The 27,916-nt window shown below is 40.7% G+C and overlaps 1 protein-coding gene across 2 annotated transcripts; it reads right to left on the bottom strand.

The window, feature by feature from the left end:
* Positions 1 to 1,525: 1,525 nt before the first annotated feature.
* On the bottom strand, positions 1,526 to 27,851 carry zfyve9a (zinc finger, FYVE domain containing 9a). Of its 2 annotated transcripts, none has more exons than XM_077558789.1 (19): positions 27,548 to 27,851; positions 20,823 to 20,920; positions 20,620 to 20,728; positions 17,248 to 18,344; positions 15,194 to 15,293; positions 13,225 to 13,407; positions 11,695 to 11,846; positions 11,233 to 11,341; positions 10,715 to 10,837; positions 9,393 to 9,548; positions 8,152 to 8,376; positions 7,996 to 8,078; positions 7,820 to 7,924; positions 5,669 to 5,819; positions 5,505 to 5,585; positions 5,216 to 5,378; positions 4,962 to 5,067; positions 4,023 to 4,199; positions 1,526 to 2,139 (listed from the first exon to the last, which is right to left on the bottom strand). In XM_077558789.1, exons 3-19 carry the CDS (start codon positions 20,687 to 20,689, stop codon positions 1,975 to 1,977), a joined length of 3,246 nt encoding a protein of 1,081 aa, XP_077414915.1. In that variant the 5' UTR covers positions 20,690 to 20,728; positions 20,823 to 20,920; positions 27,548 to 27,851; the 3' UTR covers positions 1,526 to 1,974. The 2 variants fall into 2 exon arrangements, with proteins under 2 accessions (XP_077414915.1, XP_077414914.1); XM_077558788.1 differs by having other exon boundaries at positions 11,212 to 11,341.
* Between the last annotated feature and the right edge of the window lie 65 nt (positions 27,852 to 27,916).

Genomic DNA, 27,916 nt, shown 5'->3' on the forward strand with positions numbered 1-27,916 from the left:
AATAGCAACTCTGTTTGAAAAAGGTTGTCGACCGTCCCCTGATGTGGATCGATAACTCACAAGCATTTCCAGCTAGGAAAAAAAAAAAAGTCCCTAATATTTCAGCCATTTACTATATTACTGTAGTAGTAGTAGTAGAAGAAGTTGTAGTCTAGTTTTCTGTGTTTGTGACCAGTACTGCCTCCCGATGGCCAAGGCAAACACACCGAGAAGAATGAACCCAGAGGCCCCCGGGCCTCGAGTTTGACATCCGTGTCTTACATGTTCTATATGTTCTGTTACTTATTCAGATGTTCTGCAAACAGACAGATCTTGCCATCAGTGTTTAAAAAAAAAAAAAAAAAAACAGCTAACAGAGTATATATATTTAAAAAAACTGACATTGACTAAAATTAAGCTAAATGGTCATTTTTGAAGTTGTGTTTTGAATATGAGTGCATTATCTTGAGGTGTTAAAACCCTTGGATAAATTCGTCAATGTCATTATTTGACCTTAGTCGTCTTTGTTTTGGGTTTCCAGTCTGGACATAAAATAAAGGGGCTTTGGGGGCGAATCATTTTCATGGGGATTACAATTTTCACGAGGAGCTTTTATGATTTTTTTTTAAAAATCTAGTTGTATTAAAAAAATTATATATTTGAGGGAGCCTCGGAAACAGACGTCCAGACTCCCAGTGCGGATCTAAAATGTAACAGTTGTTCGATTATCTGCAAATTTAGAAAATTTATAATAATAATTAAAAAAAAAAAACATCTAACAGACATTAGGCCAAAAATAGTGGGGGTGGATGTGGTGTTTGGGGCGTTTTTTTTTTTTGCCTATCCAATGGCCATTTTTGTACCCTCTCCTGCCACATCCATTCCAATAAGTGATACTTCAGTGAGGGTTTTCTTAAGTTAGTGTGACATAAAATAATAATACATAAAAACCTTGATTTGCAGTCATGGAAAACAACAACAAAAACACCTTTTGAATTTGCTTTACATTTATTTGACAAACTACAAATTTTTGTTGTAGTAGGTAATGATATTTTTTTTGTAATGTGAAGGGCAGGGGATATACACGACTGGACCTTTTTTTTTTAATGGATGAATTGAATTATGATCATAGAAAAATATTTCTGGGCATGATGCAAATGCAAAGCTGACCTTTTTTTTTTTTTCCCTTTCTTGGTTTCCGACTTGTGTGGGCATGCAAAAAAAATAAAAAATAAATAAATGCTACATGCTAATGCTAATGGGTGGACATACTGTAGGCGGTTAAGTTTGCTACAGCAGACGCGAGCAAGCACCTGATTGTCTCGGTGGGTGAAGAATCTGACCACAGTTTGGCTTGGATAAAATACTTCACAGGGACTAACAATAAGATGGGAACTGTACAGAAACTTAAAAAAAAAAAAAAGGGGGGGGAAAGGGTACATTCTCAGGGCGTTCCGGCCAGGTCCACGTCGCAGACGAACTTGTCGTGAAATACATTCAAGCTTCGTCTTAGATCTTCACAAACACTCCCAGAGATGGCTTAGAATCCAGTGCACCGTTTCTGCATTTTATTTCACTATATATAACTTTATATTTTTACATCTTTGTGATTAAACCAACACCGAAACAGTGTTCGTCTCGCTTACTTCCCTCCGAAACAGCTGATGAGCAATAAAGCTGAAACTGTCGTCTTGTTTCCTTGCGTAATCTCTGGAGGCTACAAGCTGCTTCTTCTGCCGACACACACACAAAATGTACATCCAGTCAATGCGTGTGGTGATTGAGGAGTAAAGCTTTAGCGATGAAATCAACCCCACCCTCCCTCAAAAAAACAAAACAGGCACTGAGCACCGGGTGCAAGAAAAAAAACGTTTTTTTTAAAAAAAAAGGGCATCTGGTGCATCTGTTGTATTCAGTGAGGTCCGAGTCTTTGGAGCTACATGACGGCCGCCGCCTGACGGTCAAAAGGGGTCCGGGCTCCCGTTTGCGGAGTTTTTAGGAGATGATCTCCAGGATGTAGAAGACCAACTCCATGACCACGGGGCCCTCGCTGAGCTGGCAGGCGCCGCCGCCGTGGATGACGGGAATTAGCGCGCTGTCCAAGTCGCTCAGGTAGGCGGGAGGAAGAGGCTGCCCGTTGCTTCCTGCCAGGTAGCCCACCTGCAAGGGGGGCAAAAAAAACAAAAACATCGGTTATCATGAAATGACATCATGTCGATATTTTTGTCCTAAACTCATTCATCTTAAAATACACTCCAGTTTTTTAACCGATAGGATTAAGCTAAACCGACTTAATGTGGTGGTTTTAAATACATGTACAATTCTTTTGCCACCAACTTCAACTATTTACTACCTGCTGCTTGTTATGAAGTGAGTCGAGTTCACTTCCGCTGTACAACATTCGTCTCCAAATTTTTGCTCTCAAGTCAGAGCAAAAATGTGCATCTCGACAAAACTGCTAAATAAGAACACCGATATCGTGATACTGATGTTTTGCCACAAATTCATCATTAACTCATTCGCCCGCAGCCCTTTTCACAGAAGCAACCCCCTTCGCTCCCAGCTGTTTTACTGGATTTTGACCGATTTTGCAAGGCCCACAGAATATTGTGTTCTATTGCTATAAAAACATGGAATCTACCAAAAGAAAGATTAGACTCTCTAGTATCTTTATATCTGTTTTGCAGCAATTAGCATTAGAATACAGCTAAGTTCCACAAATCTATTTAGAATTCTGAGTAATTTCGGGGTTTTTTTTTCAACGTGGTCCTGGTTCATTTCCTATGCTCTGCTGCCACCTGCTGGCCGTTTGTGTAATAACTACCATTTCTTCAACCGTTCTTTGCAGTTGAGAGGCTGCATCAAAAGCCTTCTGCATCCTCCAGCACAAAAAATACATTAAAAAAACATATAAATATGTCTTTGGGACACTTAAAACATTAAAAATAGAACGTATTTATAAGTTTTTTTTTGAGAGCAAAAGAGTTAATCGCAATGCTGGAACAATGTCAATATCATTATGGTAATATGAGAGTATTGATATATCACCTAATCAATATTCGGTCTGAAGCAGGGGTGGGCAAAGTCGGTCCTCATCAGCAAGCTCTGCATAAGCCTGATAACGATCCTGTTGATTGGAATCATCTGCGTTGGAGCAGGGAAACATCCAAAACCTGCAGGACTCCGGCCTTCGAGGACCGAGTTTGCCTACCATTGGTCTAAAATGTCCTTTTTGAAATATTTGGTTAAATTTAAACAGCATTTTCACCAATGAACACAATCTATTTTGTTTTTAACAAAATATAGAAAATTGGGTACATTAAGAAATGTGTACCATGTAAAGTTGAAATAAATAAATACATAAATGTCAGTATTCTTTTGCTTTGTTTTCACGTTGTCCTTGGGGCTAAGCTAAGCTCCATCTAGTGGATGCTTAACGCAACCCCAGCCACTTCAGTAACTTCTATTCTATGAGCCTTATAATCCGATGCGCCTTATAGTGCGAAAAATACGGTAACTTTTCCGTATAGCCTCACTCCGCCTCCTTCGTGCATACCTGCTCACCCCTCCCCTCTCTGCTCGCCAGAGTAGGGAAAAAAAGTTAATTAGAGGCAATTGACTTCAAAGAAGCGGCTCGTTTACTCAACTCGCAAGCAGCCAATCATATTCTGCCCTGCTTATAAGACACCTAACAAAGGAAAATAACTCATTAATGTTACTAAAACTAAATGTTACTAAAAGCTTAACTTTATAAAACCGCAGAAATCCATCAAATCAGTGATCGGCCAAAGCATGTGTCTGTTTTGTTTCCATGTGTTTTAAAGAGTCATTTGTTTCGTTCCAATGCGTTTTAATGGCTCGGTTTAGCAACAAAATACGTTTAATCACGTGCTACTTTGTGACGCTACGCAACAGGATGGAAAACAAGATGGCCGCCGCCGAACAATGCAGCAGGTTACAACGGATTGAAAGATGACATTTGCGTTCCTGCTTTGTTGAAATGGAAAAGCAGAATCTGCAAACCGGATTGGCTGATGTCGTACCTGGTCCGAGTGCAGCGTGACGCGCAGGCCCAGCTTGGCCGCGCCGTCCTCCTTGAGCAGCTTGAGGTGCGGGCACAGCGCCATGCAGAAGGCCCGCGCCACGTTCTCCGTCAGGCGGCTGTGGTCGGCCGGGTCGCTCAGGCCGTTGGGCTGCTCGTCGCTCTGGAGGAAAAACACCTGGCGGGAGAGAGGAAGGAGTCAGGTGGATTTGCGTTTTTATTACATAGATGAAAGATTGTTTTGTTAGAGCGTCAAAATGAGCGCGTTCATTTTGAGTTCTTGTAACGCCACTTTTTTTTTTTTTTTTTTTTTACGTGTGATTAATACTTTACTTGTAAAGTCTGTACTGGGGGAATTCCAGTCGCAATGCAACAGACACGTCCACCACAACATTTTCAGTAATAAATTAAATAATAATGCATATATTTGACTTGACTGCGGTCAAGTTGTATTTGACATTTTTAAAAAATGTGCAGAATTTCACAAATTACTTCATGTTAAAGGTTCGCTTTTAATATGGAAAGAAAAATGCACTGAGCTGTTACCAATGTCTTACGAATCCAATGTTGCCATCTTGTGGCAGAAAAATGACCTCACCACAAATCAACATCACACTCGCTTTTTACAGTACAGTACATCTTTTTATTTTTAACTCAATTTTATGATTTATTGTAGAATGACTATCAATGACTAAAAGATGCAGTCATATTTCTATTAGTTTAATACTTATTTCCCCCACTTTTGACATTTTTATTTATTGTACATCTTATTTTTTATCGTACATTTTATTTTACATTTAGAAGATATAAAATGTGCGATTAATCGTGAGTTAACTATTGAAGTCATGAGATTAATTACGATTTCAAAAATATTTTTTTAATATTTAGAAAAAAAAATGTCAAACACATTTTTCTCTACGTGAGAGCGCGCGTGTCGTACCTCGGTCCAGCGGATCACTTTGCCGTTGGCCTTGAACTCAGAGCCATGGAAGATCTTCACACTGGAGATGGTCTCCATCGACTTGCCGTCGATCGGACTGATGACGCTGAAATGCGGAAGTGTTTTTTAAAATCTTTATTATGACGTCATTGTGCGGGTATACAGTCGAGGTGCAAGAATTAATTGACACCTAATCAATTATCAAACAATCTATCAATATTTTGATGACCGCCAGACCTCACTTAAGTTCTCACCCCTTGTTGAAGTCGTGGTCGTCGTCCGTCCACTGGACGTGCACCAGCTCCTGGTTGTCCTCCTGCTCGGCTTTCCCGCACGTGATGCTGAAGTCCTTCATGTCCCTCAGCGCTTGCCGTAGAGCGTCCATGGTCTCCGCTGTGATCTGGATCATCACGCCGTCTACGGTGGGAGACGCGATGATGTCGCCGTGGGAATTACCGAGGCAAAAAAAAAGAAAAAAAAGTCTGTGTGTGTCATAACTGTTTTGCCATTTGTAAATGTTGTTAGAGTTGGTATTTACGTTACCTTCTACAATGCTGGTTTTGGCCAAGAATCCCGACGAGGCCTTCAGGGCACCGCTGAACACGAAGAAACAAGCACCCGTCACTGAAAAGCAAGCAGACGGGATAAATGAGCGCATGCGTAAAAGTCAAGGCGAGGCGGTGTGTGTGTGTGTGTGTTGAAGGTACCTTTGCGCGGCTGATGGTGGATGCTGATGGCCTGCGTCTGGTAGTTGCCGTCGTCATTCTGCACGCACACCAAGTGCGAGTCGGCGCGCTCGTTGAAGCACGCGCCCATCGCCAGCACGTGCTCGTTGGACTTGTTCATGGCCTTCATCAGCTGCAACGACACGCACGCACGCACACGCGCCGACTGAAAACTGCGGTAAAAAAACATCAAACGGCGCCGAGGCGACGGATCACAGCAGCGGCGCGGCGGGTGTCGGCGGGCGAGCGCTCGCTGCTTTTTTTAATCCACGTCAGATTAGCTGAATTCTTGCGAGGTAGACCAAAGCGTGTAAATGTGGACGGAGGCTTTAGTCGTGAGATGAGGCCGTGTCATGTGACTCAAAGCTGCCAGCCACGTTTTGCAAAATGAACATTTCCTACCATGATATAAAAACAACCGTGCCAATGCACCAATAAATGCTGGATCCTTTTTTTTGCACTCTGAAGCTCAAAAACAAAATCAAACAGGAATAACGAAAAAAGAAGAAGATATAACTACAAGAAAAGCAAAAAAAACACCACATAATAAAATAATGAAATTAAGATAGAATAGAAACAAAAATTCGATATGAAAGAATTAATAAAAATTAGGTGTCGGTTGATTAAATTTTTTAATTGTAGTTAATCGCAATTATTTCAATAATTAACTAACGATTAATTTGTGATTAATCACAGTGACAGAAGCACATTTTATATCTCAATTTATAATAAAGTGTACACTATTTTTTCTAAGTTTTCATACATAAAAGTGGGAAGAAATGTTAATCTAATAGAAATATGGTTGCATTTTTTAGAATTGAATCAGTAATTTCATAACAATTCATTTTTTTATAAATTAAAAATAGATACTGTACTGTAAAAAAAAAAAAATATATATATATATATAGGTTTTATGTTTTTATAGCAATAGAACACAATATTCTGTGTTTATAAGTTTATATATATTTTTCATCATTCACAAATCTGTATAGAACTGTGGCTAAATGAGCTTTTTTCAACATGGCCCTGGTTGATCTCTTTTGCTCTGCTGCCACCTGCTGGCTGTTTTTGTTATAACTACCATTTCCTCAACCACTCTCTGCAGTTGAGAGGCTGCATCAAAGCCTTCTGTATGATTTTGCATTGAAAAAATTTTATTGTCAAATGATTAAATTTTTTCATCTGATTAATCACAATTAATCGCTTAATTAAAAAAAGGCTTTTCATCAACATTTTTTCCCCACCAAATTTAAAGAACACCAGTTATACGTCAATTATTTCGACATTTAAGGTTATGAGGACGTCTTCAACATTTTTTTTAACCCATTAAATGGGAAAAAATGACCCCGATAGTTTTACATGAACAAATATTCTGAATGTCATATGCAAACATTTATTAAATGCTTTACTTTAATGCATGTAGTTATGTTTATTGCTCAATCACAACCTGTCCTACCTTTAACTCATTCACTGCCATTGACGGCTATAGACGTCAAAAATTCATTTGAACTATTTCTATTAGTTTCACATTTTTTTCCCACTTTTGTTAACAAGAGTATGAAAACCTAGGAAAAAAATGTATTGTACATATAGAACAGATATACAATTTGTGATTAACCTTGAGTTTAAATAATTAAGTAATAAAACAAAAAAGAAAATATTATAAAAAAAATTAGGGGCGTCAGACGATTAAATTTTGTAATTGTAATTGATCACATGACTTTAATAGTCATGATTAATCACAAATTTTGTACAATACATTTTTTTTCTAGGTTTTCATACTCTTGTTAACAAGAGTGGAAAAAAAAAAGTCAAACTAATAGAAATAGTTCAAATGAATTTTTGACGTCTATAGCTGTCAATGGCAGTGAATGAGTTAACGTAACCATCCACTGTCAGCTAAAGGATCCTCTGCAGTCAAAATTAATAGTGCGATTAATCTGAATTAAGACATGATTTTTGTGATTAATTAATTAGTTAACGCTTTAACTTTGACGGTCCTAAAAAAAAAATATATATATATATATATATAAATATATAAAACGTATAAATACGTCTTTGGGACACTTAAAACATTTAAAATAGAATGAATTTATACGTTTTTGGGAGCAAATGAGTTAATTGCTTGCTGACCTCGTTGTAGCGGTTGCTGGGGATCTTGATGCTGGTCTTCTTCACCGCCATGTCCACCACCAAGCCTTTTACCACCGGCAGCGCGTACTGGTAGTTGCGGAAGTCCTGCGTGACACATGACGTGACGTGACGACACCGGCGGGGGAGGAGGTCAACCAGTGAACATGAGGTCTTACCGCCAGCAGATTCATGATGGTATGACCGGTCTCGCCAAAGAGCGGCTTCCGGAAGCGCACGCTGAAGAGCGGGCATGGGTAAACTGCAACAAATTCAACTGTTGTCATACGCCGATATGATGCCGTCATTGCAAAAGTGCGTGAAAAGGCCCTCACATCGGTACTCGGCGCCCAGCCGCAGCATGAGGCGGATGGGGAACACCTTGGCCCAGGGCGTCTCCCACTTCTGGATGAGGACACCGAAGAGGAAGGGCGGGTTGGGCAGCAGCAAGTCCTGGAGGGACTGGAAGGACGGGCTGATGTAAAGGAAGCCGCCGTGCTCCCTGCTGCCGAGGAAGCTCTGCGTGAAGAAGGAGTGGCTCAGGTGGCCCAGAACGTTGCCTGGAGGAGGAGTTCCACATGATGCACAATCAAAATTGAAAATACGTGGAGAGTAAAAAAAAAAAAAAAAAAAAATCACAAGAAGACGGACCAGCAAACCCGGTACATGAACTCTGAACAACGAAAGAAGACACAAAATGGGCTTTTTCTGCTTCTTGACAAGTGTATATGTTATTCCTGGGATGAAAAAGGTCCAAATAAAGATAAAATGACAAAAACGAAAATACCAAATCCTTGAAATCCTGTCACTTATGTGAGTCTAGTACACAGTGAAAACCCGCTGCAAATGGCAAAAAAAAAATCGATGCACTGACTGAAAGGGATTGTAATTGCCTATAGATGCCACAAGATGGCGGTAAATGACTAGTTCTGTCTCAATGAAACTCCTCAACTCACAAATTGTTTCATTGGCACCACAATGCCACCATATGGCACAAAGGCAACATGAAGACATGGCCCGTTTTTTTTTCTTTCTTTTTTGCTAGAAAAAGGATAGATTCTTCAAAAATTTGCAAGAGCTGATTGGTGAATATGCTGGCGCTCTCTTTACATGGTTCAAATTTGTCTGTCAAGTCTGTTGTAGCAAAAATGACCCTAAATTGTCTATTTAGGCGTGGTTTCTTAATTTTTTATTTATTTTTTTTGCTCTACTCATTTTAGGCGTTGCTATTATTATAATTTCACCTTGCCAAGGGAATCTAGCTGAAGGGCCCCTGGAAACAGTGACTTTGGCTAAAATGGCCGCTTTGTTTCCCCCCCCCCCCCCCCCGACAATATTTATATATTTCTAGAGGTAAACGGTTTCAGTTGGGTTTTTGAGGTTAGGGTTTTTTGGGAGAAGAGTAAAATCTGAAATTTCTCACAATTTAGAATCAACCATATGTATGTCTAGTAAACATGGCTAAAATTTGGAAGCAATTGGTCATTTATTTTTTGCCCAAAATACCTTAAATTGGCAACTTTGAAACCAAATGTCAGACTTGCTCTGTCTTTTCCTCTCAGAGGTGACATCTTACCGCTGAGCGCCTCCTGGTAGAGGTGCACAAAGTGTTTGAAGATGTCCTTAGGGATGGTCTTCTCTTCGGGTTGACACTGGAGCAGAACCACAACCTCGGCCTGGCCGACGGCGTGCATGCCCTTTGTTGTCATGTACCAGCACTTCCTGTTGACGTCTGACAGATCAAAAAAAGGTCGACGGATGTCAGCTTCTTGTTTGTCTTGTTGTTTGTGTTGTAGTACAAGTAATTCCTAAATACAGGGATGTGATTTGACCAAAGTGAAATTATCAGAAAATTTAGCCGGGGGTCTGGGGGCCGCCGGCACCCAGCTAGGTCCAGGGCAGTGCCTGGTGGGGGGACAAGGTTTTTTTGTACCGAAAATATACCGAACCGAAATGTCATTTTGTGTACCGTTACACCCCTAATAAAAACGGTTGGATTTTGCTTCATAATTCATATTCCACAAATGTAATACCAATCAGAATGTCATGTTTAGACTAGTGAGGTCACATACAACATATTATTGTCACAAAATGTTTAAGGTTGATTTCCCCTTTAAGATTTGCACAGTATATGCTATCCGAATTCATATTTGTTTTTTCCTTATTTATTTTCAGGGTTCGACAATAACGGTACTATTTCTAGGCCATAGCATTAATTGGCCAATTGTTCTAGACTATAATTGTTCTACAGGGATGTGATTTGACCAAAGTGAAATTATCTGAAAATTTAGCCGGGGGACAAGGGGGGCGGAGCCCCCCGGAGCTCATGGGTTTTCCGTGTTTTTAAGTACTTTCAATGCACTCACATGACAAAGAAATAGACAAAACAACAGCATAAATTTTCAATGTATATTGAACTATCCCATATAAAATGGCAGTTTTAGTCAACTCAAAATCAGTCACATTCAAAAACATTGGACTGCCTTTGCTTTTAAAAACTATCACTGAGAATATCATCATATCTAACTAATGTGATTACTAAGTTAACACATAAATAATGTTGAAGAGTTCAAATTTCATGAACAAATAATTGCATCATGACCAAATGAAAAGTAACTCATATTAGAGCATACCACAAATGTACTACGATAAAAAATAAAAAATAAAAATAAAAAAATCGTAATTTTTTTTTTTTGGGGGGGGGGGGGGAGATAAAAAAAGCGGAATTCCGCGAATTATCGGAAAAATCACATCCCTGTAAATATTATTTAAGATGCTATCTAGTTCTTACATAATATAACCAATAAAAAATCCAGTTGATACTTTTATGACATATTGTTTAAATCTATACAAGTGTAAAGTCGTTCAGTAAGCTGATGACACAAAGCGCCGACTCACAGTTGACGATCTTGACCATGGCGAGCAGGTTGGCGTTAAGGACAAAGACCAGCGGGTCGGGACCGCCCTCCTCCAGCTGCTGCATGAGGACCATCGCAGACGGACGCTCCTCCACTGCGTAGTCTGCACAAGGTCAGAGGTTACGTAGCGTAAAAACAGGCCCACGGGGCTCAGTGCAAGTGTGGATTGTGATTTGTGAGAGCTCAGGTGGACAAAAGTATAGGAACATTCTCAACTTATAGCAGAGGTGGCAAATGGACAAGAACGCCAATCCAGCAGAACACTTTTGCCTTTTTGGTTTTAAGTCTTTGTAGCTCAATGCTAGCAAACTATGTCAAATGCTAACGATTAGCATCGCCTTCCTGTCCAAATACATTTGTCCATCCAGCGAGTGAACGCGACAGAGTTGACTGCGTGGCAACATGAAAGCAACATGGAGGACGCATGCGTCATTGGGGAGGTGGCGGGACGGTGACGGTGCGGATGAGGGCAAGCACCTGTGATGTGGCCTCCCGTACCTCCTTTGACTCCGGTGGAGATGAGGATGGGAGGGAGCCCGTCCTCCGGGATCAAGCTGAGGGCGCTGCCCACTGGGCTGCCCAGCGGAGCCGCGGGGGTGGGGGCCGCCTGATGAGGCAGAGACAGAGAGAGGGGGGGGGGGGGGGGATGAGGCGTGAAGGTTAAAAAACACACACTGCGATGAAAAGTCTTTGAAATGGCTCCAATGCTGAGTGAAGGAATGAAGAATAGATTTTTGCAAATAGAGGCCAGATATTTACTCAACTGCCGATGGGGGACAGTGTCTATTAAATGGAGGCATTTCCTGGAATTCTAAAAATGTCACCTGAATGTCGCATTTAAAATAAACAGACTACTGCAACGCCAATCGTCGTATCGTATCGTATCATATATGCTACATTTTATATAAACTTTTTTTTTTTTTTTTTTACATTTCCCTTTCAAGCAAAGTGTGCATGCACCTCTACAGCATCCGATCCAGAGGTTTTGCTTGCATTCGTCGAGAAGCTGGTGCGCTGTGAGGGCGCGGGAGCTTTCGGGGATTCTGTTTCGTCGCCGTTCGGTAGGACGCCGTCTGCGAACCACACCCTTCTCTGCTCCCGTGCGACAGAGCCTGAATGAGACGGACCCAAGTACAGTAAAACAACAACAACAAAAACACAAGTAACTGATGCCCCCCCCCGTAGACGGGGTGAATGACTTATGTCGTCGTTGTGGAAAAAAACATGAAGAGCGACGTAGCTCACGAAGACAACATCACACAAATATAAAAATTTGATTGGCCGGCCTGTTTTCGACCGGAGCCGAATCGCTGTCTATGGACGCCTGTCCAGACCTGCCAGGCTAGCAAAATCCAGCCGTTTTTAATTCATGTCAGAGGGTGGCCATTTTGTCACTTGCTGTCAATTTAAGATGACATCACAGTTGTTCAGGACTCAGGCAACAACCAATCACAGCTCACCTGTTTTCTGAAGCTGAGCTGTGATTGGTTATTGCCTGAGACCTGAGCAACTGTGATGTCATTTTCACAGCAAGTGGCAAAATGGCCGCCTGGTGATATTGATAATACTGCTGTATTTTGCTGCTTCACTCTTATTCAACTAAAGAAATATGAACTTAAATACTGTATTTAGACTAGTGGGGCTGCATAGAACATATTGTCAAAAAAAGTTTTTCGGGTTTGACTTAAGTGGTAATCGCTAGCGTGCTAATGCTAATTGTCATTGCTAACCGTTTATCATAGGCTATTTTTGTTGGCTGGTGTTCAATAACAAATTATGAGTACTTATATCCACTCAATGGGCTCTTTGCACAAATCCACTACTTCCTGAACTCAGCACCACTCCTTCATTTCCTGTCTTTCATGATTGGACAAACGGATTAATCCAGGTGTGCCTTACCTCAGTAACCACGACGACAATGGCCAGGCACACCTGGATTAATCCATTTGTCCAATCAGGAAAGACAGGAAATGAAGTAGTGGATTTGTGCAAAGAGCCCATTCAATTCATATCCAACGTTAGTGGATTAGCAACAAAATAATAATAATAATAATAATAATAATAATTTTGGGGGTTGGTGAGGGGGGCGATTACTCGATTAAATGATGCATTCAAAAACATTCATTGGCCCCAGAATGTTTGTTCACAGAAACATTTAGGAAGCAAAAATACACTAGGTCCAATACTATTACACGTAATGGAAATATAATGATGTATGTGTGAACTAAATGGTGGTTTGTGTTTGTTGACCTTAAAGGGGAAGTCAACCTTAATTATTTCTTGACAATACTATGTTATAGGTGACCTTCCTAGTCTAAACATGATATTTTGATATTAATAGTGCATTTGTGGAATATGAGTTATGAAGCAAAATCTAGCCGTTTTTATCCATCTCAGAGGCCACTTGCTGTCCACTGAAATTGAAACTGAAACGACCCAAAAAACAACCCAAAAAACCCCACACCATTTGTGTGGAATTGAAGGCCTCACCCTCGTTGCCAGGCGGCTTGAGGACGCCCACCGGCACCATGACGGTGGGCGGGGGCGAGCCGAGCACTCCCGAGGCCTGGGCCTGCTGCAGGGGGGGGATGGTGGAGCAGTACTCAGCCGGGTTGTTGGGGTTGGGACTCTGGTTGCTGCCAGCCGTGAGCTGAGAGTCCGACGATGTCGGAGCTGAGGATTTGGGGGTCAAAAGACCACACGTTGTGACTTCAATGGGCAACAATCGACCTCATTCACAGATCAGAGTCACACGCATGTTGTTAAATTAAAGACATTCGTGCAGGCTTTCGGACTTATTACTAGGAGTAAGATTAGCTTTTTCTTTGGCTTTTTTTAAGTGATGCCAGCACTGAAGGTTACTAGTGATGACTGTTGAACGAGAAAAGGAATGTACTGTGGTCTGGATGCTTCGTACAAGACAAATAATGCAATGATTAACTGCATATTGAAATGCTAACACGCTACGCTACCAAATAAATGCACTTGAACCAACTAAGCAACACTATAATTCTCTCAAATCAACACTACAGCTTTCAAATCCTCTTTTGAAGGTTGAGCAGTTTTACGTTTAGTTTCGTTGTCAGTTGTTTATTGACATTTAAAAATTCCAGTAATACTTCAGTAAAATCACAAAACGCTACAGGTGGATAATATGGCTCTGCAAACATCTTCCTGTTTTCTCTCTGTTAAATGTCTTCTAAAGGCTGAGTTTGCTTTATTTTAGTTTTATTGTATAGTGCTCCGCACATTTATATGCAGTAAAATTGTAAAAGACCAGTTGGTGACAGTGCAGTTTTGAAAACACTTTTCTGTATCCTCTCAATCATGTGCCTGTTAAGCATCTTCAAAGTCTGAGTAGTTTTCTTTATTTGAGCTCTATAGATATAGTGGATAAAGGGTGAGTTTGCAACTTTTAAAAAAAAAAAAAATGGGAGGGTGGGGGGGGGGATCTCTTTTTGTCTTCAATCCATCCATTATCTAAACCACTTATCATGCAAACTCCACACAGGAAGGCCTGAGCCCAGACTTGAACCCTGGACCTCTGAATTTGTTAAAACGATCTATATAAACCCAACAGTGGTACATTAGTAAAACGATCAGCTAAAAAAATTCTGCCCTCTTTGGCACCATCTTGTTCTTGTCATTTCACCTTTAACTCATTCACTGCCATTGACGGCTTTAGACATTCATTTGAACTATTTCTGTTAGTTTGACATTTTTTCCACTTTTAACAAGAGTATAAAAACCTAGAAAAAAGTTTTTATTGTACATTTAAGACAGATATACATTTTTTGATTAATCGTGAGTTAACTATTGAAGTCATGTGATTAATCACAATTAAAATTTTAATTTGTCGCTTGACGACATAATTTATAATAATCTTTTCTTTACTTTTTAAAATCTTTAAAAATATATATTTTTAATAATAATCTTTTCTTTTTTTAAATAATCTTTTTTCAAAAAAAGAAAAGATTATTAAAATTAGGGCGTCAGGCGATTACAATTTTTATTTGTAATTAATCGCATGACTTTAATAGTTAACTCATGATTAATCACAAATTTTATATCTGGTCTAAATGTACAATATTTTTTTTCATACTCTTGTTAACAAAAGTGAGAAAAAATGTTAAGCTAATAGAAATACAGTAGTTCAAATTAATTTTTGACGTCTATAGCCGTCAATGGCAGTGAATGAGTTAAGGAAACCACCGGTTCCAAGGAAAACAACCAAACAGAAACAAAAGGTGTGATCGATGCGGTGTTAATTATTTGCTGCAAAACGGGACTTGGAATGTTTCCTGTACGGTTCATAGTTTTACAAAAGTGGATGGCGACACTTTCGAAACTTTCAATGAGAATATTGACCAGTGCTGTGGAAGTGATGCCGTTAAGTTGGTCTCATGTGTTGTTTTAGTCAATTAGACAGCTTGTATGTAGATAAATGATCCGCTCTCACCGCTGGTTAGGGCCGAATGGCAGGTGACGCAGACGCGAGCCTCCTTCCCGTCCATGCACGCCAGTTTGCATCTCAGGCCGCAGCACGTGGCACAGAACACCTGCCGTGACATGAGGAGCGCAAGCTGTAACAGTGCAAGTTCTACCACTCAGATGTGTCAAGAGGTTCGCGAGGTCACAGATGAGGCATGCGGATGAGTCAGGCGATTGTTTGCCAGTGGCACAAGGAGTGTTTGTTTACCGCTGTGGGAAAATCGCAGAGCAGTCAGAATTTTTTTTTTTCCCCCCCCCCCCAAGTGCGATGTCAGCGACCGCATGCTCGTGCAAACGGTGCTGCGCTGGCACACGGCTGCGTGTGCGCGTCCGCGTGTATGTGTGAGAAAGGAAACAGGCATTTCATAATTTGATTGTATGACGATGTACTGTCATATGTATGAAACATCCCAAAAGTGTCACAATTTGATGTTTAAACTAACTTTTTCAGCAAATATAGCCCACAAAAGTCTTGGACCACAAATCAGGATCATTTATGACAACGACTTTTTATTTGGCTTTTAAGAGGAACTGGTTTTGAGCACACACAGAAGTGTGCTGAGAGGTCTCAGGGAGAAATTAGTTCTGAGACTTTGTACGGAAGTTCGGGACACAAAGCAGGTTGACATAAATCCTCCATCTCAAGACGATGTCCACGACAAACCAAAGCTACAGCAAGAAGAAACAAAACTGAGGTCTTGAATCTTAACTCTTTGACTGCCAAAAACGTTAAATAACGTTTAGTAAAATCCTATGGAGGACTGCCAAAGACGTTAAAAGACGTTTTTTTTTAAAAACAGAGGTGAAACTAACCATTTTCTATTGTTGATTACTGAAAAACGGAATAAGGTAGAAACAAACTTTTTTTTCTGATGAAAGATGAGAGTTCAATCTTTCATTTGGTAGTATGTGTGTTTCCATAGTCCAAACACAACATTTTCTGTGGACCTTGAAAGATCAGTCAAAATGCTTAAATCGGCTGGCACCCACGGCGTCCCTTTTCTGAAAATGTCTGGCAGTCAAAGAGTTAAATGAGCTCTCTTGCCAATGGGATTTTTTTTCATTTTCTTTGTTTATAAAAAGAGAATTGCATGCTTTACTATATTTTGTCCTGATCTTGAAACTGATATTGTGACCATTTGTACTTTTCACAGTGTTAGATGGCTGAGCAGAAAATAATTACGTTAAATGTAGAGACAGCTACTTTTGGATTTTTGTTATTTATTTGACTGGTTTGTATTTGTAGCTTGTATTTGCAGTGTTTTACATTCAAGTATTTATTACAGCATTAGCGTAGGTGAGAGGTAGACTACAGCACATTCTGACTTGTGTGTCCAAACTTTTTGCTCTTAGGGCCGCATACGCAAAAATCAAAGGATGTGACAGCCACTTTTTTTTTTTTTTAATAGATCAAGCACACCAAAATCAATCTAGCAATTGCAAATTGTTGATATATTAAAGAGTCTTTTCTTTTTTCTTTTTTTACGGCTGCCTAAACAGCTTTCTGCAAAGCAAATAGTTTAGGATTTTACAAGATTTGGGGGTAGCCAAAGACCATGCAAAAAAAATTAAAAATCTGCCCTTGTATTTTAAAGCAGCAGAACCAAGATGAGCAATTTGTAGAAAGCTGACCATTTTTAAAGCAGTAAATTGGGAATCATTCATGTGATATGTTCACAATCTGGACCTTGACAGAGCAAAAAGTGGAGGAAACTATTTTTGCTAGTAAAAAAAAAGATGATCTTTTTTCACCACAGTTATGAAGATAAATGTTACTTGTTTAATTGCAAATAGTTTATTTGCATCTTTGCATATTTAGAAAAGCTCTACAGCACATACAACTAAATCTATTAGTCGTAGCAAATGTAACTTTTAGAATATGCGGCAGGCCACTTAAAATTGGACGGTGGACCACAAATGGACCCCGGGCCATAGATTGGACACCTCTGGGTTATGCCAACGCAGTTTTCAGTTTTACTTTGAGGGCCACCTGTACTATCATGTACCGTAATGACCCCTTACCTTGCCACAGGCCCTGCAGTGGTGCCTCCTCTTGGTGAAGGTGAACTTGGCGTCGCACCTCATGCAGACGGGGGCCTGCGAGTCGGGCACCCACACGGGGGCCACCTCGCCGAGCGAGCTTGGGGACTTCCCGTCAAGCGAGCTGTGCTGCTGCCCTGCCTGAAGGTCGTTGTCCGGACTGTCCGAGGACAACGCGAGGGTTGAAGCGGGGAGGACCGCGACGCCGTTCACCGCCGAAGTCACCTCGGTCCCGCCGAGCGTGGTTTCAGGCGGCGTCCCCCGGCGGCTGTCCAGGTTCTTGTTCTTGCTACTGAGCTGATTCTGCACCTGGCCCGCTAGCGGCTGCGGGATTTGGAGTTTGAGGCCGACGGGCTGCTTGGGTCGCGCCCCGCCGTACGGGATGCTGACCGGCTGGAGGCGGCTGTTGTTCAGTTTTGTTCGAACGCCGCCTGACGCCGCCCCGTCAGCGTTCTCCTGCTTGCTCTCCTCCATCTCTTTCTCCTCCGTCACGGAGTCTTCCTTGGAGGACACGGGCGAGGGGGAGAACCTCTCCTCCTCTTCCTCCTCCCGGACATTTAGTCGGCTCCCGTTATCGGGTTGCAAGCCGTTGGGAAGGAGCTGCCCAGACACGAGTCTAGACGCGCCTCCATTCACAACACTTTCTACCTGCTCGCCACGTAGTCTTTCTTGCTCAAAGTCCGGCGAGCCGCCTTCTCCGTTCAGTGTGGCGGGCTCCACGTGCGGATGAACCTTGTCAGAGGGAGCCCCTTCGTGCTCCAATCCCACTTCGAAGGTGAAGCGGGACGCGGCGCAGGCGTCCCCTTGCTGCTCCTCGCAGGCCGTGACGGGCGACCGCTCGTCCGTCCCCACCAGTTTGCCGATGTTGGGCTGCGGCAGGGGCGGGCTGTGGACATCGGCCGGCTCGCCGCCCGTAGGTCTTTTAGGGTCGACGTCGGGAAGGGTCTTCAGGGGCTGCGGACTCTCCCGGGGACTGAGATCAGCGTGGGCCAGGGCGGGGTTCAGAGAGAGCAGGTGGGCAGGCGGAGCCAGAATCTGAGTCCATTTGGCGTCAGTGAGGAGAGGTGAGTCGGGTTCATCTGGCAGAGGAAAATGACATGTTGAGTGTTGGGGAAATATACAGTGTCTCACAAAAGTGAGCACACCCATCACATTTCTGTAGATATTTAATTGTCTTTTTAGGGAACATCGCTGAACAAATGACACTTTCACACAATGTTAAGTAGTAGTAAAAAAATTAAGGCAAAAAAAGTCTGACATCGAGTAAGTCTTCCAATGCAGCAGTTTGACACATTAGCGAATAATCATCTGCGTCAGAAAGAATGCTCTTTATACACAATTTTTCATCACTGTGTTAAAAGAAATTTTACATATAAGTACAAGAGGTATCGTACTCTATGTCAGTGAGTACTTAAAGAGTGAATACTGGTCATCGGTCTGAAAAAAGTGATATCAAACATCGCTATTTCTAATTACGGGAAAGACTTTCAAATAAACATAAAATACACACTAAAAGATTAAACAAGACCATTTTTTATTTTTAATCTAACGGCTGTCTTTTCTTAAGAAAAAGCAGCACCAATAGTTTGCCGTCTTTTCAGTAAATAAAGAATGCCAAACAAACTAAAATAAAATAAACTAACGAACGCTAAAAAAAAAACAAGTTTGCACCATATCGCTTATTTTTGTTTGTGCTGCGCTGATCCTGAAGTTCACGTCATGCTGTTTCAAACAAGTTATTTTTAAAAAAAAATACAGAAAAAAAGTAGTAAGTAATTACCTTAATTCTGACGCCGTCTTTCGACACACACAATAAAGAGTCAGCTGCAAGGCCTGTTTGAACTCTTGCCGCTAACCAAAACAGCAGCACCTATCAAAGTACGTAAAGGCATCACACTGACGCCGTAATGCTTTCCAAATTCTTTGGGAGCTCATTCCAGTCAACGGAGGCAACGCTCAGTCCAGTCAGCGTGACTGCTGCTCTCCTCCCCAGACTGGAATGCGAGTTTGGCTGCTTTTGTTGTTGCTGCAGCAATACGCGCGCATGCACAACACACACACACACACACACACACACGTGTATTACAAAATATTGCGGACTTATGAATCAGCAGCTTTCCTGTCACAAGTTCCAGAATTAAACATGGACGTCACTTCTTGACGTGAAATTGTGCCTAAACTCAAGGGAAAGGCTTCATTTGTTCTTTGGCCTGATTGCCCGACCTCCATCTTGTCATCCAACAAGGTAGCTATAGAGTTGTTTCACGACACGGCCATTATAACTACCTTTTTTTTTTTTTTTTTTTTTTTACTGGCCAAGCCAAAATAGAAGTTTTGTTTTTGTTTTTTTTTACCAAGAAAGGAAACAGTCTTACACCTGCTTCCAAGCCTGTAGAATAAAGTTGAGTGTCAACTATTTTGGTATATTTCAACTATTTTTCTTTGATATTTTTGTATTTTCCAGCTAATAGTTTGTGTTTTTCTAATATTTTTGTCAAATATGTTTTTCCTTAATATATTTTTTCATCCATACATCATCCAGTTTATTTGATTATTTATGCAATAAAAAAAACCCTGTCTATTAATTTTGTAGAATTTTCCCTTTGTTTTCTTCTAATTTGTGTATTTTGTTTTGGTCTAATATTGCTGGGTTTCCCCCCCATTATCTTTCTATTTTTCTGTAATGTGTGTATTTTTTGTCTGTTATTTTCATACTTCATTTCATTTCATTTATTTTTTGGCCATTTTTGTATTTTTTTTGTTCTGTCTAAAGATTTTCTGTCAAATAGTTTTTTTTTTTATGTATGTTTCTACTAGTCTACTTTTTATTTTAGTTTAGCTACTTTGTGAAATATTTTTTCACTTTGCTCTAATTTGAATTCTAATTTATCTTCTAGTATTTTTGTTATATTCCCCACAAATATTTTTCTATTGAATTTGTCTGAAACATTCGGGAATTTTTGACTAATATTTTGTTTATTTGATTTTTTTTTCTAATTTGTGCGTTTAGTCTAATATTTGTCTATTTTCGTATTGCTGTTCAGATATTTTTTTGTGATAATTCTTCATTTCTTTTCAATGTATGTTTCGATTAATATTTTTGTGTTTCTTACGATTTTTCGCCAATATTTTTTGGCTGTTTTCATTTTGATATTTGTTTTTAGTCGCAGTATATTTTAAGCAGTACTGCTTTGGCTTGTGTTAGACTGTGCAAGTGCACCTAATATTTTGACTTCTGACACTCCCATGTGCCAAAAAACTTACACATACACAAAAAGTGTAAGAAGCAGAGAATCTATCGGAATGCTCTCCATTTATGTTTCGCGACTGGATCAATCAATCGACTGTGCTCACCTTCGTTCTGCTCGAACTCATCCAGCACCTTGTCCAGGTTGAAGGCCTCGGCCTGGAAATAATTCTCCATGGATCAGGAAGCTCCTCCTGGTCTGCGGCCAGCGTGTGCCTTCAGGGAACGAGCAGTGAGCGTCAATGGCAAATCTGCCGAACGTCCTTCACATCATTGATTGTGATTTAGCGTGCGTGTGCGGTTCACCGACCTGCACGGAGGTCCTCCTCAGCAGTCGCAGGCCGGCTTTGATGTGAGCACTATTCCGCACTCAGTCAATATTTGAGCCGTTATGGCAGGCGTCCACGCCTTTTGTGGGAAGGAAACAAAGTCAAATACTTTAATTTGATTATAATTTGATTAATATGACGTGTTTGATATTTTGTCTGTTTGTTTTTTCCTAATATTTTATTCTTAAATATTTTTTTCAAATTTTATTGTATGACATGTGCTTGATATTGTGTCTGTTTTTTCCCCAATATCTTTTTTTCCATTTTTTTTTTTTTTTTTACTTTTACAACCCAATTTTTTTTTTTTTTAATAATATGAAGATAGTGTGCCTAATGTTTTGAATTTTGACTTGCACAATACTGATAACCGTGATCATCAATACGTTTCATAACTTTTCATCTCACGTGAGGCCGTGCTGGAACGTCAACCTTCCAAGAACACTTTTCCAAACCGTTCATTTCACCCGAGAGTGGCTAACCGGCGCGTGTGCTGCTCGGTCAAGCGCTCATGCGACATGCGCCTGAGCGGGATTAGCCAGCAAAATGAGCCGAGTCGGCTCATTTTTCCGCTCAGTTAAAGATGCCGTGTAGCGCGTATACTTGTTATCACGCACGCTGCGGTACAAAACAGGCACACACGGCTGAATGTTGAATCTATCAAACAAACGCGCACTCAAGGGTACGAGCGAGGTCACAGAGGACGAGTGTGTGATGATAACCATGGAAAAGGAAATGAAAATGCGACATGCTTGAAAAAAAAAAAAAGGGTCTGGCTGCTCAGAAAGTCGGATAGTTCGCTTAATAGTAATTACACGTTCGTTTTAGCAGGCCAATGCTAACTTAAAGTAGCATGTAGTAGAAAATATAAAGGAAAAAAGTTACAGTGGCTAATTTCATATTGTACTTGTATGACTCTTGGGTACGGAAGTGTATTGCATTCACTTGAAAAAAAACCTCCTGTTTTTCTGAATCTTCTAAATATATATTTTTTCTATTTTACTTAATTTTTTTTTCTGCCATAAAAAAAAATCCAAAAAACAAGAAAGAAAATTACTCAGAAAACCAGAAAAAAATATTAAGAAAACCAGGGAAAATTCATTCCCCCAAAAATCTTGTTTTTCAGAATATATATATATATATATATATATATATATATATATATATATATATATATATATATATATATATATATTTTTTTTTATCTCTGAACTCCAAGTGACTTGTTGCAGACTCGCAAACGTCAGACACTTTCCCGCATGCAATACGCTTCCGTAGAAACGTAACTGTTACCTTACTAAAATCATGCCGATCGATTGTTCGTATATACATGCGCCATAAAACAATAAACCTAGCTTACATTAGAGTGATGTATACAGTTAAAAAAAAAAAAGCATAAAACATTGCCAATACTGTGTGTCTTACTAATTACCTTAGCTGAGCCAGTAAGTCATAAGTTAAATAAAAAAATAAAAATAAAATAAAATAAAACAGAAGCTAGTGCTCTGTTTTTCAGAATTATTTTATTTTATTTTTTGTAATTTTTCCTTCTGTTTTTCCAGAATATTTGTTCCCGTCTTTTTTATATTTGCTTTATGAAAGAAAAAAATATTCAGTAAAACAGAAAAAAAATATTTAGAAAAACAGATTTATTTATTTTTATTACACAAAAAAACAAAACAAAGGTCCCCCCCCCAAAAATTGTCAGAAAAACAGATTTTTTTAATTATTGGGATGGGGAGGGTATTTTCATATACTAACTGTCCTATGTCTCAAACAGAATTCTTGAAGCACTCCCACCTGGGTGAAGGTTCTCAAGCATAGACATACACACACATAAAGGCATCCCCCACCCCACACACGCAGATTAAGATTGAATTTGCCCGGAGAGGCGCTGAATAATGCAGGCTTTTATTTTTAGACGTTACAGCACGTATGACATACGTGTGCTGTTGACATTCATGTCGAGTGGCAGCAGCGCCTCAAAAATGACAAAATAAGAGTGCACCGCTTCACTCGCAGCTAGTTTTGCTGTCAAGAAAAGACCAACGCGACAAGCATACGTCCACGCCACGTTTGACACAACTTGTCCGGACAGCAACGCTGACGGGAGCTTCTTTCATGCGGAGATCTCGCAAAATGGCTTCATCAAAGCCGTGAATGAAGAAGACCTTTCACACAACCACAACTGCGTGCAGATCATTAAGAGGACTTAACCGCCAGCATCTGGTGTGATGTATAAACTAGTGGTCGGGCAAAACACACCGGGGCAAGAGAAGCAAGTGTAAGATGTTAAATTTCATACCTACAGAAAAAAAAAAGAGATACTTTTTCATTTAGGGACAAAACGACAAAGTGGCAATGTCTCTTTTTTGTGTGTGAAGGAAACCACGTTTGAAGTTCGATGATTTTGACACGCCTAAAGCTCCTAAACGGCTACTTCTTGCTTTTTTCTGGGCGCTCTATTTTTAAAACCTGCTTAGTCAATTATTTACAAGCGCAGCTCTGCATATTGTTGAGTCATGACAACAAAACTTCCTTGAGTTGACTTTCGAGAAACGCTTCCGCTTTTTGTTTCATTTCCTCCAGGAATGCGGGCCGCTATTCGCCCCCATCCCCCCCGCCCGCCCGCCCCAACGCACATCCTGGCCAAACTACAGCAAGCGCTCCCCCGTCTCGGAGAATGGACTGACGCGATGACATCACTTTCTAACCACGCAGCCACCGCCCGACCGGGTGACGCTCGATGATGTCATCGTTTCCTCCGCCTCGTCTGCGAGCATTAAAAATGCACGTACGACATGCAGTCTAACCGTCGTCACAAGTCACAGCTAAGTAGTTCAAACAATTCCCAACCTTTTATTTTCAGATTTAGTGCAGTTGATGAAGTAGCCAGAAGAATTGCAAAAAACTGTGGGAAAAAAATGATGGGCTGATGGAAAAGAAAGGGAGGGATCTCGCAAAATGTCTTTTGCACAGTGGCTGGCGAGGCACCGACAGTCAGATTTACACACGTCTTAGCTAAACAGCAGCATATTTGCCTTTGGATTAGCAAAATGAAACCGTGTAAGCACTTGGTTTGAAACACCGCACCAGGTTATTATGACCTGATGTTTGATAATAGAGTTTTAAGGATTTTTTTTGAAGGTTAGCTTGGATTCTATTCAGGTCGTCTTAGGCCTTGCTTATGAGTTTGAAAGTTATGATTATTAAAGATATTGGACAATAGCTAGAAGAAAGTTTTTTTTATAGTGTCAAGGCACCTATTTTCCACTAGTAGAAATTAGATAATCAAATTAATAGATATTTAACATCTTTGAATTCAAAAATCTCCAAATGGTTGGAATTTCAGTTTCTCAACTAGTAAATATGATCCTATTTCTATAGTCATCCATGAAAACAGATTAGCTTTATGTTAAATACAAATAAACGGTTGCTTTTACTTTGGGGAAAAAAATCTGATTCTCTGACGTGTTATGAAGCAAACAATAACTGAATAATTAATTTGTTTGCACATTTTCTGCACTGTCAATTTGAAATAATGTCTTGTTTTTGAATAAAGGAAATGTTTTGTGAATCTGATGAATCCAGTGATTCACAACCCCCATTATTGAACCAAGGCACACATTTTAAGTTTTTTTTTTTTTTTTTTTAACTCACAGCATACCACCAAACAAAATTGTCACAAAAGTGGATACACGTGTCAATTAACTATATACTTTCTGCCTACTAATAGGAGATCATTTGTTTGTCACTATAAGTTGCTGGCATTGATAGATGGACAAATATACATTATTTGTTGGAAACAAAAAAAATTCTGACCAATTAAGTGAAATTTGGAGCTCTCAAGGCCCAGGGCACACTGGATTAATCAACAAAATAATCGTTAATTGCGGCTCCATTAGAAATGTCTCATTGTACGCTAAAACAAAAAACATCACAAAAAGTACATATGCTTTACAAATGTATTTAGTGCGAAAACTGGTCCTGACAAAATTATTATTCTGCTCAATGAATGGAAACAAGTACAGGTTAATTGTACCTCCTGCCCTCTAGTGGAAGAGCAGATCATTGCTTTAGCTGTCAATATACGTCACTGGCATAGATAACAAAAACACTTTATTTGGAGGAAATAGAATAAAAAAAATTGGGAGCAACTGACTGAAATTTAATAATTTCCCCACAGTGGTCTAAAGAATTAATTTGTGTCTTTTACTTTGGCTTTTTGTGTGTGTGAGTGCCAGTTCAATTGTTATCAGGTTATGGTAAATGGACTGCTTTTTATATAGCGCGTTTATCTACACAATTTGGTGCCCAAAGTGCTGCCAGGTCCACTGGGAGCAAATCGGGGTTCAGTGTCTTGCTCAAAGACACTTGGACATGGGTCAACAGGGGTGAGGATCCAACCCACAACCTCACTGATGGGCGACAACCACTCTACCACCGAGCCATGCCGCCCCATTTGACGTCTAAGAATGCTAAAGGTTGCTTAAAATCTAATATAAGAGCATTTCAGCAAAAACTAAGCTTGTATTGTAGTTTCAAAAGCACTGCTTGTTTTTTTTAATCCTCTGACAGACTTGCAGAGGTTGAAAAGTTAAATCCTGCAGGACTGGAGGAGGATGAAGATAACAGTTAAGAGGCGCTGGGCTTCAGCAGATATTAGCATTGCGAACTTCCTGCGTGTGTTGAAGCGTCGGGAGACAAAAGGATGACAAGCAGCATGTTGGATCAAACCAGCAAGCAACGCAATGACGGCCATCTTGTAAATAATGTGAAGACACTTTCATCCACTGCTGCTGGCAATTTGTTTGTTTTTTTACAGCAACTGTTAATGTACTGTAAGTTGTTAGCACATCTGTGTCAGTAAGTCACTTAAGAAAGGTTTTAGGTCATCTGCCACCCTGAGGATGGCAATAAAAGCTGGACGCCACTTGTTTGGAGAAATTTTGTTCAAGGTGTGAAAATCAACACTATGTTGAAATCTATGATTGCCCTTGTCAGACAAGCATTATATATTTCACAGCAGACGGTGGCACTGAGATCGTCTAATTGTTTGATTGCGGGATGCCATATCTCTGAGTGAAAGCGAGCACAGTTGTGTGAAGATGCAACTTTGCTGGGTTCTGTGTGAAAAGCATAGCTATACATGCTGGATATTTTGTTATGACACAGGTGCAGTATTTTTGAGAAAGACAAGATTAGTGGTGTCAACATTAATCGAGCAGCGTTTAAGAAGTCATCAATAACTAATCTAATCAAAAATGATCGAGTATTCATTGAGCCATTGTTCAACTTAAAAGTGTCCAAATCCTCTGATGACAGCCGCTCAACAGAAATGATTCTCTGATTTCTGTAGTCTTTCATGAAAGTTGACTGATTTGTGTTTTATGAAAATAAAACGTTTCCAAACTCCTGTTTTAAAAAAATTAACTAACCGGTAATTGAACCAGTTTTTAAAAAGTTAGCAAGTGCATCACTCACTCCCTATCGTGTGATATTGTTGAATTTTTCCTTAGTTGTTATTTTAAAGACTAGACAACACCGAATACAAAATTAAAATATTTGTGATACACTTTAATGCAAAAATTATTGTCTCAATTATTCAATGGGATAATCGTTTCTAAAAATATTCAATGGTGACAGCCCTACTTCAGATTCTACTGCTAAAGTTGAAACACTGCTGGGTCGACTTTCATTTCTGTGACATTGACACAGATAGGAAAAAATGTGCTAAATGCCCACTTTTATTTACTGGTGGTAGCGTGAATGGGGCTTCAGTTGCTTCAAATGTCTTTTCACTGGGTTCTGTGAGAAATCCACAGCCGGATACATACCGGACATTCTCTGATCCCGAAATGTAGCTAGCTCTCCGTCTTTCTGATACTGCCTCAGTCTGAAGATGGAAAATTGTCGTGTCAACTTCCATGTCAATGTCAAAACAGAAAAAGGTAGGAAATGCCGGCGTTTCCAGGGGGGCTTAAAGGTAAAAACTACTTAACTTGGATTACCCCAGCAAAAGCCCCTGGGGACTAAACACAGGTGGCAAACACTCCTAAAGGGCGAACAACAGAAGAGTAGTGTGGTTTTAAAACAGCCTGACATGTTAAAACCAGTTTTGCGAGGCTTTCTTTCTTAACTCGTTGAATTAGCTTGGAGGTGCTAGCTGCGTTTTGGACGTCCGTCCACGACTCAACTTGTCCAGTGCTCCTGTTTGTTTTGTGCCAAAACATGGCGAAAGAGTATCACCACACGGAGTTAGTAGGCAGGCTGCGTCAAAGGAAAAAAAGCGAGAGGAAATTAAACACTATTTTTAGCCTCCGAGGCTCCAGCGGGCAGCGCAGCCGAGCACGCCGAGTGACCGCGCCGACTCGCCGCTCGGACGGACGGCCACCGAGTCGGCGCGCGTCACCCGGAGCGAACCGAAGAAAATGCTCCAACTATGGATTTTAAGCACAAAATAGCCCCAACTTATGTTACTCCAGGTTTTTATAGTGTAAATTCGGTGTATATCTTTAAGAAGGCTTGTTCGTATGTTGCGTAAATGCTAATAAGCTAGCTAAATCACCGCGACACCGCCGCGACCCGCTCGGACTCCGGCGCCCGTCAGCGCCGCTGCAATGGCGGGGCAAGGTCGGAGCAACGTAGCGTAAAAAAAAGAACACACACACACACATTCCACGAGAACAAATGGAGGGGATTCACTCACCACCGCCACCACGGGAATCCTCATCTCTACGCGCAGCCCCGCAACAGAGAAGGAGGAGGAAGAGGAGTAGGAGGCGCCCCCTCGTCGGTGTCCGTCATAACTAATCGCCTTCCCGGGCTACTTTTGCTCCGACGGTGTCCTCGTCCTCCTCCTGGCTTCAGACTGCAGCGGCTACCGGGGAGGGGTGGAGGGGGGAGTGGTTGGGTGGTGGTAGGGGGGATGAGGCGAGTGTGCCCACTGGGAACACAGCTGGGCCGAACCTCCACAGGCCACAGTCGGCAAGCAGAACCCCAAACACCACCACCAAGACGGTTCCACCATGTGGGCCTATTATTAATCCATTACATGCGACTTTTTAGGGGCATTCAA

Source organism: Vanacampus margaritifer, chromosome 2 (genome assembly GCF_051991255.1).
Source record: "Vanacampus margaritifer isolate UIUO_Vmar chromosome 2, RoL_Vmar_1.0, whole genome shotgun sequence".
Classification (NCBI taxonomy): Eukaryota; Metazoa; Chordata; class Actinopteri; order Syngnathiformes; family Syngnathidae; genus Vanacampus; species Vanacampus margaritifer.